This window comes from Saccopteryx leptura, chromosome 10 (genome assembly GCF_036850995.1).
Source record: "Saccopteryx leptura isolate mSacLep1 chromosome 10, mSacLep1_pri_phased_curated, whole genome shotgun sequence".
NCBI lineage: Eukaryota > Metazoa > Chordata > Mammalia > Chiroptera > Emballonuridae > Saccopteryx > Saccopteryx leptura.
In genome coordinates, this window is record NC_089512.1 from 31,325,076 (window position 1) to 31,338,208 (window position 13,133).

At 37.9% G+C, this 13,133-nt stretch overlaps 1 protein-coding gene across 5 annotated transcripts in view; it reads left to right on the forward strand.

Annotated features, from left to right (window-relative positions):
- Positions 1-13,133, forward strand: part of SATB1 (SATB homeobox 1) — a 105,179-nt gene that overhangs the window by 52,532 nt on the left and 39,514 nt on the right. For all 5 annotated transcript variants that reach the window (XM_066352088.1, XM_066352089.1, XM_066352090.1 and 2 more), the window contains exon 8: positions 7,786-7,998. In XM_066352088.1, coding sequence (XP_066208185.1) covers positions 7,786-7,998 — 213 coding nt within the window. The remainder of the gene's footprint in view (positions 1-7,785; positions 7,999-13,133) is intronic.

A 13,133-nucleotide genomic window follows, 5' to 3' on the forward strand; every position in this document is an offset into this window, starting at 1 on the left:
TAGAGACAGACAGACAGGAACGGAGAGAGATGAAAAGCATCAATCATCAGTTTTTCGTTGCGACACCTTAGTTGTTCATTGATTGCTTTCTCACATGTGCCTTGACTGCGGGCCTTCAGCAGACCAAGTAACCCCTTGCTCGAGCCAGTGACCTTGGGTCCAAGCTGGTGAGCTTTTTTTTGCTCAAACCAGATGAGCCCGTGCTCAAGCTGGTGACCTCAGGGTCTTGAACCTGGGTCCTCCGCATCCCAGTCCGACAGTCTATCTACTGTGCCACTGCCTGGTCATGCTACAGATTGATTCTGATTCAGGGCCCTCAAAAAAAATAAATTAGGTATGAAAAATGTTTCAAACTGGCATTACCTGAGCTTACATAATGGAACCATAGACAGTAGTAGCAGGCTAGAACAGTTCATGACGGTCAAGGGCACTGGCAGGATTCCAGGCTTCTAACCTACGCTCTTTCCCACGTCATCACCCATATCAAACATGAGTATACAACTGTGCCCTCTTGCAAGTCTTCTGCAACTTGCATATATCTTGGGACTCAATAGCAAGTTCTGCTATTTAATTCTAAGTAGCCATTTAGAAAAAAAAATGACTTCACAAAAAGTGATTCTTAGCTTTGTCCTCTCCCCTCTTTCCATTATTGTTAATGTTCTTCCCAACCTCACTAAGAGGCCCTGGGGAAGGTTTGGTCTGCAGGCCTTAGTCTTTTATTTACCCCTTGTGTCCACACCTTTGTCCCCCTGGACCAGGGGCCTGTGAAGATACCATCATTATGGAGGGAGTGTCAGGAGTAAGGCTGATAGAAGAGACCAGAGCCCTAAGAGAATCAAGTTCTAAACGAAGTGATTCTGTTGAACTGTGAATGAGAGGATTTTTAGTTTCTTTTTTTGGAAGCGAATATGATATATATGGTGGTTATTTTTGGCCAAAGCACACTTAAAAAAAAAAAAAAAAAAAAGGGAACCTAAAAGAACATATAACTTCGATTAGAATGAGAACATTGTGTCCTTTCAACTTGCTTGTTTTACCACTGTTCTTTCTTTTGTCAGTTTTTGGGAGCCTGACTCATACTTTCCTCTCATAATATAAGTGATTTTGTTTATTACATGATTATAAGAATAAAATCCTGGTACAAAAATAATCTGATATTAATCCCTTGTTGGCAGAGTTTCTGTACCTAGGAGAATCCCAGCTGTGACTTATTTTTGGCTTGCCTTAACTGGATTGAAAGTTGGGAGGCCTAACAAAGCCTTTAAACAGCGTTTATTTTCAGCTTCTTTATCTGGTTTTTGTTTTGTTTTCTTATACATCATTTGTCTGATTTTAAAAGGATGATTGCAGAAGGTTATGTCGCAGGTTAAAATTGTATGATTTTACCTAGTTTCTCCCCTCCCCTCCCCTCCCCTCCCCTCCCCTCCCCTCCCCTCCCCTCCCCTCCCCTCCCCTCCCCTCCCCTCCCCTCCCCTCCTTTTCAACTTAAAACTTGTGTTCATTGTTAGCTGATAAATTTAATAAGGCACCTAGATTCAGTTGGGGAGTAATTATTTTAAAAAATGGAAAAAATGAATGAATCAGAAGTCAGCCTTCCAGCTAGACACTCCTGCTTCTGGCAGCATTCTTTATTTTTTTAAGTAGCTGTAACTGCTGGTAGAGCTCAGTACTGGGCAAAAAATAGAGTTGTTGAATTGAATTAAAAGCCCACAGACAAAGGCACCATTTACATAGACACAAATGACCTACAGATTGTCTGATAAGCATTTTTAAAATTGAGCAATCTGTTAGATCTTAAAGCACTGAGGAGAGTGTATTTTATATGATGGAGAATGACCAGAGAGTCCAGCGGAGGGAGACGCAGTGTGTGTGAGTATGTGTGTGCGTGTGCACGCGTGCCTGTGAAGTCACCGCCCCTCGGTGTCGTTTTTCTTCTCTGGGGTTCTGATGTCCCAGCCTCACTCTGAAGAGTAGACCGTTTGTCCTGCCTTTGCTTCTTCCGTTGACAAATTCCACAGATAGCCGTAGGAGTTGTTACTGGAAAAGGCAGAATTATCTTTATATGCCATATTAATCTCTTTGAAAAGATAGCCACCTCTGTCGTGAACATTTAAGGGTGACTTTATTTTTCTGAAAGTGAGAGGAGGATGAAAACCTGGTCCAGCTTGATACCACTCTCTTGATTAACAATAGCCAATTCAATTAATAATAGAAAAAGGGGCTACTAAAACAGTATTTGGAGCTCGAAAGACAGAGGGGTTTGGTTTTCTCCCTTTATACTGATAATTGGTACTCCCCAGCTGAAGTGGATGCGGGGCCATATTTGAAGCTGTCTGATGTAACTCAAGAGTAATTTCCCATTTACACTGAAGTGTTCACTTTTGGGGGAACTAGCGTTTGAACACGCAAGCAAGCATGCATGTATTTTTGGTGTCATACTTAAAAACCATCACATACAGACATATATGCATACGCACACACAGCTGCATTTATTGTAATGATTATACATTCATAGGAATGCATGTAGTGTGTTTGTTTCAAAGTATATGCATTTCAGTAAAAGCAGGTGCAGAGTGAGGGTGTATGGCGTGAGTGTGGAGTACGAAAATACACATGCTAATGCATATGTATAGACAAGGAGCTCTGCAGAGTTAAATCTCACACCACACATTGTGTGCACTTATTACAATGTGCAATTCCAACTCCTGGTTTTAGAAAATTAATGTAAAATATATCCATACAAATGCAAAGTTAGATGACAGGATCAGATAAAGACACTGATACCCTATATATACCGTATGTTAAAACAGTATAATAGATAAATGCTGTTATGACGAGAAAATTTTAGTCATTGACAGCTCTCTATAACTTTACAATCTGAATTTCATGTTTTAACGCTTAATTGCAGAATTTTCTCATCATCTTAATTGGGTCTCCTAAATTAAATCATATCCCTCTCTTAAGACTTTCAGACATGACTGTTTTTCTTTTTTTTTTTTTTAAGTCTACCTTTTCTGAAAATTTATGGTGAAATTTTTATAATTACTTGTTTTAAGGACTTTCCCCCCTTTTGAATGGATGGGCATATGTTCTTTAATTGCTACTGAAGACACCAGCTTTTAGAATATGTCATTCATTCAGTTATTCCTACTTGATGTCTTTTTAATGGAAACCTACAGCTAAAAATAATTGCCAGAGCTTCTAGATTTACACTTTTCAGTTCACTTCTCTGTGTCACTGCCATTTAAAGGTTGTGATAGAAGAAAATATATTCTTTAGTGCCTTTTTGAAAACAAAACCCGGAGTTTAACCCTGATCCCATCCTGTGGCTTTTTTTTTTCCATTTTTGCTCCCCCCTCCCCCTGTCTTTGGCACACTTTATTTTCCAGTAAAATAAAGAATGAAGATGGATTATTCAGAACTGATAACAGTAATGGACCATCATGTAATGTTTTATTGAATTTGAGTTCTGTAAATTATGTGGTGGAGAGAAATTTGCCTGCTTAAGTATAAGAGAGATTGCTACTGTGTTTCTATAATTCTTCGCAGCGTAATTTAAGAAAAGTCCACTATCCACATCACGATTGAATAAAAGTAAAAAGGTGCTATTAACCCCACCGTGACAGCTCTCGTTCAGCCTCCCCAAATGACAGAGATAAATGTGTCTGCTTATAACTTACTTGGCGTAAGTCCAGCATAGTAGGTGGAGTTTGAAAATGGTCTTTCACCTGGACGTGTGATTAAAAATTCACCAAACCACAGAGACTGGTAGCCTTGAAGAATACGTATTTTCTTTTTAGTAGGGAGGTTTTTATCAAATCATATTTTCCTCCTGAGGGCTTTGAAGTTCCATGAAACTGATAAAATCTATTTGAATCAGTGATTATGTTCAAAGAGGAGACAAATGGGAGGCCAGACAGGCTCTTGTTCAGAGTAGCAGTCTCTTTCGCTTATCTGCCCTTTTAAAGAATTCATAATTAGCATTTGGAAGTACTGATAATATTTATTGAAGGCTTTTTCTTTCTTTTACAATTGCTAATGAATTTTACTTGTAATGACTTGTAAACTCTTTTTGGTATGTCATAAAGGTTTAGGAATTCATCAGTAAGTTCACTCTAAATGAAAAAATTAGAATTCTCACTTAACCGCCATGTAATGACAAGGAAAAAACATTATATGTTTTCATGGGCATAGGACATGGCAAATTGTTTGAAGCTGCAAAGTCCCAATGAAAAGCAGCTTCTCGTTTCCAATAAAATTAATATTTATGAGGTGTACAAGGTGCTGGGAACCTACTACATAACATACCATTCTTGAGTTCTTTTTAGAAATAAGAATGGCTAATGATTTTGTTTAATTTCCTTCAACAATTTTATTGAGCACCTATGGTGCACAATATTGACAATATATTTTAGTCTGGGTGTTCCAGCATAGTCTTTGAAATAGCAAATAAGGTTCATACCATATTGTTTTATAGCATGAAGAATTTTTGGTATGAGATCCCTCTTACTGTCCTTTACAGCAGTGGCCCCCAACCCCCGGGCCGCAGACCAATACTGGTCCGTGGGCCATTTGGTACCGGTCTGCAGAGAAAGAATAAATAACTTACATTGTTTCCGTTTTATTTATATTTAAGTCTGACCGATGTTTTATTTTTGAAAAATGACCAGATTCCCTCTGTTACATCCATCTAAGACTCACTCTTGACGCTTGTCTTGGTCATGTGATACATTTATCCGTCCCACCCTAAAAGCCTATCCGTGAAAATATTTTCTAACATTAAACCGGTCTGTGGCCCAAAAAAGGTTGGGGCCACTGCTTTACAGGGAAGTTACTACAAATGACCTTGGTCTAAGTTAGTGAACTATATTTTTGACTATGGAGACATGGGAAACGGGTCACATACAACTTTAAACCATAAATGCAGCTGTTTTAGGTAACAACCTGAACCTGAACAGGACCAAAACATTCGTTCCCATATCCGGATTCTAATAGCAGCCATTTTGCATCCAGAATTATTCCCAAGTGACATGACTTTTTTTTTTTTTTTTTGTAATTAACACATTCTAATCAAAACATTTTCTAACAATATTTTCAAGCATTTCCACCAGGGGGCACTCCCCTCATTGAAAGCCTGGGCCAAAAAAAAAAAAAAAAAAAAAAAGAAAGAAAGAAAAAAACCACCTAAGGTTTCTAAAACACCTGAGATGTCTACACTAGCTGCTTTAGAGCTCGGAGTGTTCCAGGATTTGAAATACAGCTTTAGGCCTTCAACATGTTACAAGCAGAACGACTAACTGCACTTGCTCCAGTCAGATAATTAGTTGGGAATAAAATGTTTTGCCCCTGAAATACCTGACATGCTCAAATGGGAAGTCATACCAACATCAAAATAATGAGTAGAGATAAATTTCTAAATTCTCTCCCAAGTGACCTATCTTCTATTTAAATCCATAGAAGGATGACTTGGTTTCATGTTAGCAAAACTTAACTAGAATATTAATATGTATTTTTTCAAGTGTTTGCTTTTCTCACTATAGTTCTCTGCTGTCAGGGGAAACATTTCTAATAGAAAGAAATGATATTTTATTTGAGATTTATAAATGTCTAATTTCAGGTTTTTCAATCCTCAATATGTATAGGATCCCTTTTGACCTAATCAATTTTTTTAAAATTACTGAACACTTGGTATACATAAGCATCTTACAAAGTGCCACAGTAACTTTTCATTGAAGGCTCACCTTGAGTAAATTATTACCATTAGACTTGACCCATAGCACAGCTTGTTCCTAAGTTTCTATCACCCATTTGCAATTTTTTCCTTTTGTGGTCTGAATACACATAATTTATCCACTTAGTAAATATTTATCAAACACTTATATAGTAGGGATTGTTCTGGGATACCAGAAATAAATATTAGAACCTTCAATTCAAGGAATTGATGACATTCTATTTATTATACTGTATGTTTCTATCTCTCCATTTCTGTCTAGTTAATATATACTACTTTTCCCCAGTGCCTCTTTTAATACATAACATTTGATAGGGAAGAGTAGAAAGCATGGATTATCTTTCACACCTATTTTCAAACATGTTTTTGAGACCTGTATTTTTCAGTTTCAATGTGACACTTCAGCACAGTCAATCTAATTAGTTGGCCTTGTGCAAATTAAATAGCTGGGTGATTGACTGCCTGTTGGACTGAATCTTAGTTAAACTGACTGGATGTTTTGCTGTTGCATAAACTCAGTTGCAACATTACTTGTCAGAATTATGAATGAAACAACGCATATGCTTCATTCTTCAGTTACATGTTTTACAGTGAAACTGGAGTTCAGGTCCAGTGTCCAGACTAAGGTTTCACAGACCAAGTGAGAGATTCAAGTTTACTCTTAAGCCCCTTGAGATTATTGGAGGTTCTTTTTAAATAGCAACCTATAAATAATTTTTTAAAGTGGCCAGTGCTTTTAGACCATCTACACCTATCTGTTATACATATTTGGGCAATGTGGTATTATTGGAAAACTAAGTTTGCACTTTTAGGAAACTGTGAAAAAACCCAAATGTTTTCATCTTTGGGGTTTAATTATTTTGCCATGACACTTCACCTTCGTTTCCCCAAATGTTCTCTTTCACCCTTTCTGCATAGTTGTTGGAAAGTGGAATTTGCAAACTAGGCAGAGATCCTAACATTTTGTTTTGAGCTGTATTGTGTTAGAAAGCCAACGTGCCTTGGCCTTCTAGGCATTGCTTCCTGTACAGAATTGAAGAGGTAAGAGCTGCTGAGTCTCCATCAAATGGACAGAAAAAAAAATTCTAATCCTTCTATTTCATCTATTCCCTAAAAATTGGGGAAAACCACCCATTTTTAAAAGCATTTTCCAAAAGAGAAATGCTCTGTCATTTGGGGAGAGAAATACCTTAAAGGAATTTACAAATAGTGGTTTATAAATTTCTTCTAGTATAAATACATATTTTCATTCCTCAAGAAATTTGATAATTATGCAATTGGATAGTATTCTTTTCCTCCGCATGTTATTGTGGATTTTTGAAATGTGGAAAGGGGGTCACATATTTCAGATTTAATCTATGATTCTGAAGTTCAACATTTGAACCTGTCCCCCAGGGGGTACAGTATAGCAAGATAGTATTTAGGATCATGGGGGTTGTCAGTATAGTTTCCTTAAATGGTAAGTAGAAAGACTCACTCGTCATTGACTGACAATTTGAAAATTAAGGAATAAAAAAATATTGCCTGGGAAAACATAGCTTAAATCTCAGACGGAGCTTTCTTAACGTTCTTTTTCTAATGTGCCGCAGTTCATTTTCTAGCATTTTCTTTGAAAGTTCTGTTTCTCCCGAAACAGCTTTGTATCTGTACATATCGGACTGTTGGCATTCCGCTGCCTTTGTCTAGGCAGCCGGAGAACAACTCCACAGTTCAGTGCTGTTGTATTATGAGCATTTCATTTATTCTTAACTTCTCCCGATCGTCTCTCTGTGAAAGATTTCATGGCAAGTTAAGTTACTCAAAGGAAGGAGACCAATTAGGCAGCTTCAGTTTGTGTTCTATGTAAAGCAGATGCTTAATAAAATTAAGAATACAATTGAGGCTCTCTTCTCTACCACTTCAGTTGTAACTAATCTATTCCTACGTAGAATGAACGCTCCTGACTGTTCATTTTCTAGACAGAGTGGAGAAGAAAAGGGAGGGATCACCGCTGGCTGGGCCGAGCCCCGGGGAGCAAGTTCACTCACCCTGTCTGTGCCTTTCTTTCCCTGCAGGGCTTGCTTTCAGAAATTCTCCGAAAGGAAGAGGACCCCAAGACTGCATCCCAGTCCTTGCTGGTAAACCTGCGGGCTATGCAGAATTTCTTGCAGTTACCAGAAGCGGAAAGAGATCGCATTTACCAGGATGAAAGGGAAAGGAGCTTGAATGCTGCCTCTGCTATGGGTCCTGCCCCTCTGATAAGCACACCGCCTAGCCGCCCTCCTCAGGTGAAATCTGCTTGCCCCCTTACCCGTCTTCTTCAGCTTAAAAAAAAAAAATGTCTCCGGCCTGACCTGTGGTGGCGCAGTGGATAAAGCGTCAACCTGGAAACACTGAGGTTGCCGGTTCAAAACCCTAGCTTGCCTGGTCAAGGCACATATGGGAGTTGATGCTTCCTGCTCCTCCCCCTTCTCTCTCTCTCTCTATCACACCCCCTCCTCTCTAAAATGAATAAATAAAAAAAAAATTAAAAAAAAAATGTCTGGTGAAAAATCTCAACAAGAAATTAGAAAGATAGATGGACAGATTTAAAAAATAAAAAATATATAGAGTTGCTTGGGAAGAATTGGTTCCAAAGCATTAATTATGGTATAAAAAAACAATAAGCTACGAATTAGGGGACAAGACCATTGCTTTGTATTGCTTCTTCTTTGGAGTTCTTCTGGGGTAAAAACTAGTCTTGAAATGGGCTCTTTGTCTCTCTTACCATTAAGTAAAGAAGTATTTTAAACTGGAAAGGGAAATAGTAACAGTCAATTTTATCCCTGCGAGTTTTAGATCTGCCATTGGAATGGTAAATAAATAAATAATCCTATTTGTATTTATGCTTTCCAATACTAACTGCAGCTGGTACCAATTACACATCATCTCGTTTGTAATCCTTCATAATTAAGTTTAATACAATCCTTGAAGGCAGTTTAAATGGAGCTGATAAGGAATTCCACCCATATTCCCAGAAATGGGCACATTTTCTATTTTCCAAATCTTTACATGTTTTTAGGAGGGACCAAAGTCACCTTCCATCTGTATTGTTTTTTGTTTTTTGTTTTTTAAATCAAGTTTAAAAGGTAGCTTTGTAACTATTATGAGAATTCAAGAAGTTCATTTCCAGTACCAACAGGTACAGGATATCCACTGATGGTGGATGAGACTTACAGCCCACAAGCAAGTATTTTTCTTACATACATTATTTGTGGTGTGTACAGATCTTAAAAATAAGGTCAGCTAAAACTGGATGAAAAGAAGAATAGAATATAAGTTTAAAATATTTATGTAATATAATGCCATAATGAAATTATATCTTGATATTAATTTCTTTTCATTAATAGTAATAATAAATTCCTGAATAGAGAATTACAGAAAAATCCCATTCAACACTAAAAATGGAACTGCTACAGATACTCCCTAAGTATGGAATAGATGTCAGACTTAGCCACTTGTTGAGGGTCTCAAACTATATTATATTTTATATATATTGTGATGTTCTGAAATGATTATTTTTTAGGAATGTCATAAAAGTCCATTTTCTCCCTTTTATTTAATGAAAATCAATATAGGTCTTGATGCCTATAAGAGCAGACGATAAAGAAGTCCTTACTGTAATTGTGAATAAGAAAAGTCATATTCCTTTAGCAGAGAAGAATGGCAGTTATTGAATTTCATCTGTAAAGCCTTCTATAAAATTTTTCTTAAGAAAAAAAATGAGGAACTCTTTATGTAATTATATCATTTTTATTATAAGAATGACTAAGCAAAAAATACTGTACTGTGGACTTGGTTTAATACTTAGTGCAGGGGTTTCCAAACTATTGCCCACGGGCCGCATGCAGCCCCCTGAGGCCATTTATCCAGCCCCCGCCACACTTCCGGAAAGGGCACCTCTTTCATTGGTGGTCAGTGAGAGGAGCATAGTTCCCATTGAAATACTGGTCAGTTTGTTGATTTAAATTTACTTGTTCTTTATTTTAAATATTGTATTTGTTCCCGTTTTGTTTTTTTACTTTAAAATAAGATATGTGCAGTGTGCATAGGGATTTGTTCATAGTTTTTTTTATAGTCCGGCCCTCCAATGGTCTGAGGGACAGTGAACTGGCCCCCTGTGTAAAAAGTTTGGGGACCCCTGACTTAGTGTATGGTGTTTAGAATTAATACACACCCCCATTAGTTAACTTTGTTTCTGTCATCATCGCAAAAAGGCCTCTGAGCATAGTTATCTAACTTATCACTTGAACTGCAATACCAACAAAAGACTGGCTTACTTAGGACCCATATGAACCTCAGCATTTAGCTTCCTTCTTTAAAAAACAAAAATTGTTCAAATGTTTGACTTAGTGATTCTTAATACAGCGTTTATTTTATAATTTTCTAGGATTTTAATGCTTCTGTTTTTCAAGTATGATTCTGCTAACCTTAGTCATCAAGTTTATTTCTTTAGGCAAAGATTCTTTTTTTTTTTTAATTTTATTTATTCATTTTAGAGAGGAGAGGGAGAGACAGAGAGAGAGAGAGAGAGGAGAGACAGAGAGAGAGAAGGGGGGAGGAGCTGGAAGCATCAACTCCCATATGTGCCTTGACCAGGCAAGCCCAGGATTTCGAACTGGCGACCTCAGCATTTCCAGGTCATGCTTTATCCACTGCGCCACCACAGGTCAGGCGCAAAGATTAATTCTTAAGGAATATTTTTTATATACGATTAAGATATTCTTGAGTAGCTTTCAGATGTATATACAATATATCAGATAGATATATGTCTAAATGCTCTGTTGATACATTGCAACAGAAAATGTAATTTATTTTGGCCTGAATTATTAACTGATTGAGCCACCTTTAGCAATATTAAGGGTTGAAACCAAGCCCTTAGCAAGGATATTCAGACAATGATGAGCAAATAATGTATATGGATACTGTAGATTTTTAGTGAACCTCTTTCAGAGGAAAAAAAAATGTTTCTATTAATGCAATCTAACCAAATTTTGAAATGATTACCTGATATATGTGTATAATTTTATTTCATTGCTATAATATAAATCTTTACAGTATCTTATTTGCCCCACTGAGAATTCTTTTGCATTATTTAATATTATTATAATGGAGCTCCCAACTAGTTTGTTCACCTCTTACCCTTTAATAATGATTCAGTGAATTAAATATTAAGAAAAAATAAAAAAAACTTTATTATCAATTTTAGAGAGAGAGAGAGAAACAGCAATTTGTTGTTCCACTTATTTATGCATTCTTTGGTTGATTCTTACCTGTGCCCTGACCAGGGCTCAAACATACAACCTTTGCATATTGGGACAACACTCTAACCAGTTGAGCTACCCAGCCAGGGCTAGAAATTTTAATGGATCAAAAGCATTGTAAATTTAAAATGAATATTTTAGATTTTGAAAAAGATGTGTTATATATAGAGCAGTTCAATTGGTACTGTTTTGCAACAGTTGAAATCTAATGCTTAAACTGGAACCGGTAAACCACATGTTAGGTTTTAATATGCTTATTACAAATGATGTAAATAGAAGTGGGGGAGAGGATAAAACCACAAATAAAGAAACAATAAAAATTTTGCCTTTTATTTTTTTAAATTTTAAAACAAATTTTAGTGAGAGGAGGGGAGGCAGAGACAGACTCCCGCATGCGCCCCGATAGTATCCACCTGTCAATCCCACCAGGGGGCGATGCTCTGCCTATTGGGCGCTTGCTCCGATGCAACAGGAGCCATTTTAGCACCTGAGGCTGAGGCCATGGAGCCATCCTCAGCGTCCAGGCCAACTCACTCTAATTGAGCCTTGGCTGAAGGAGAGGAGGAGAAGAGAGAGAGAGAGAAGAGAGAGGGGGAGGCATGAAGAAGCAAATGGGCACTTCCCCTGTGTGCCTTGACTGGGAATTGAACCCAGGACATCCACGTGCAGGCTGAGGCTATACCACTGAGCCAACATGCCAGGGCCAAAATTTTGTCTTTTTTAATTTTACATTTTGTTAGAGAGGAGTCGTTTGTGAAATTACCATGCATTTCATTTCCCCCCAAATGAAGAGATTTGAAATACATAGTGAGATAAATCATGCATGGGCTTGGGGTAAAACCCAACCCTGATTTCTTTCCTAAGGACTGCATGCTGCAGGCAGAGGTCCCTTGTGACTCACAAAAGACCACCCCCTCCCCCCTTTAGGCGTGAGAGATTGGACCCTTTTCCAGCTCCTTCTGTAGAGTTTAGGTCAGTGTTTTTTACCTGCCAGTCCATGGACCAATCCACCAGAAATTTTGTGCCAGTCCACGAAAGAGTTAACCACCCTGATGTTGTATGAAGATTACAGACCCAGTGATCTTAGCTGAATTTGCTTATGCTCAGGGTGATCTCTACCTGAGCGGTCCCTGAAATAATTCTTCTATTTTCACCAGTCCACAGTGTTAAAAAGGTGAAACCACTGGGTTAGGTCTTATTCCTGGTTCGTACCAGACCAAGACCCTAAACTGTTGAGGGAACCCATCAGATTCTAAGTCATTCTCAAGAAAGGGACTTCCCTGGTCTTAGTCAAACCCCAGGTTCTATTTTTAGGAATATTTCCCCTGGATACACGCAGCCAGACCAGCCTCAGGAATCACCAAAGCTCTGGGCTGGCCCTGCTGAGGGGAGGTGCGTCTTCTGCACGCCTGTCCCTTGTGATTCAGTAGGGCAGCCGTGCTGTGAATGGCTTCTTGCTGGGGCAGTAGGCTCTGGCCCTGACCTGCTTACTGACAGCATATTTTTACAACTTGACATACTAATTCAAGTAATAAGATTACCTTGCACTTGATAATGGTTCACAGTTTTCTCAGCACCTACATGTACAATTAATTCATTGAATCCTCAGACCGACTTTTTCCTAGTAGAAAAGTGAGAAAACCAAGTCTGAAGTTCAGTCAGAGTTTTCCAATGCCCTGTAAATTCTGTTGCTCTTCCCCTTAACTCAAGCCACCTGCTCAAAATAGAAACGAACATGATAGCAAAAGGGTAAATGAAACGTGGGATCTTTTTCTGTTTTTCTGAGAGGATGGGAGGTTTTATTGTTGGATCAGGAAGATAAAGACACACAAGAACGAGCTCTTGATAGAAAACATTAAATGTTTGACACATGACCTCTGGGTATTTCTGAGATTGTGGAGGAAGTTGCCCCTTAACTTTGGTTGTATGAGAACATCTGGGAGCATCCAATCCCTCCAAACTCCGTAGTCTTAAGTTTCTTTCTGATTATGGTTAGCGATTTTCCAGATGAGTTTTTTTTAGAGGCATCTTATTAATAATAATTAATGATTATTTTCTGGGAATTGTCTGTTCCACATAACAAATCAGTGTTAAGCTGATTTCTATTTGAGTGTGTGCTT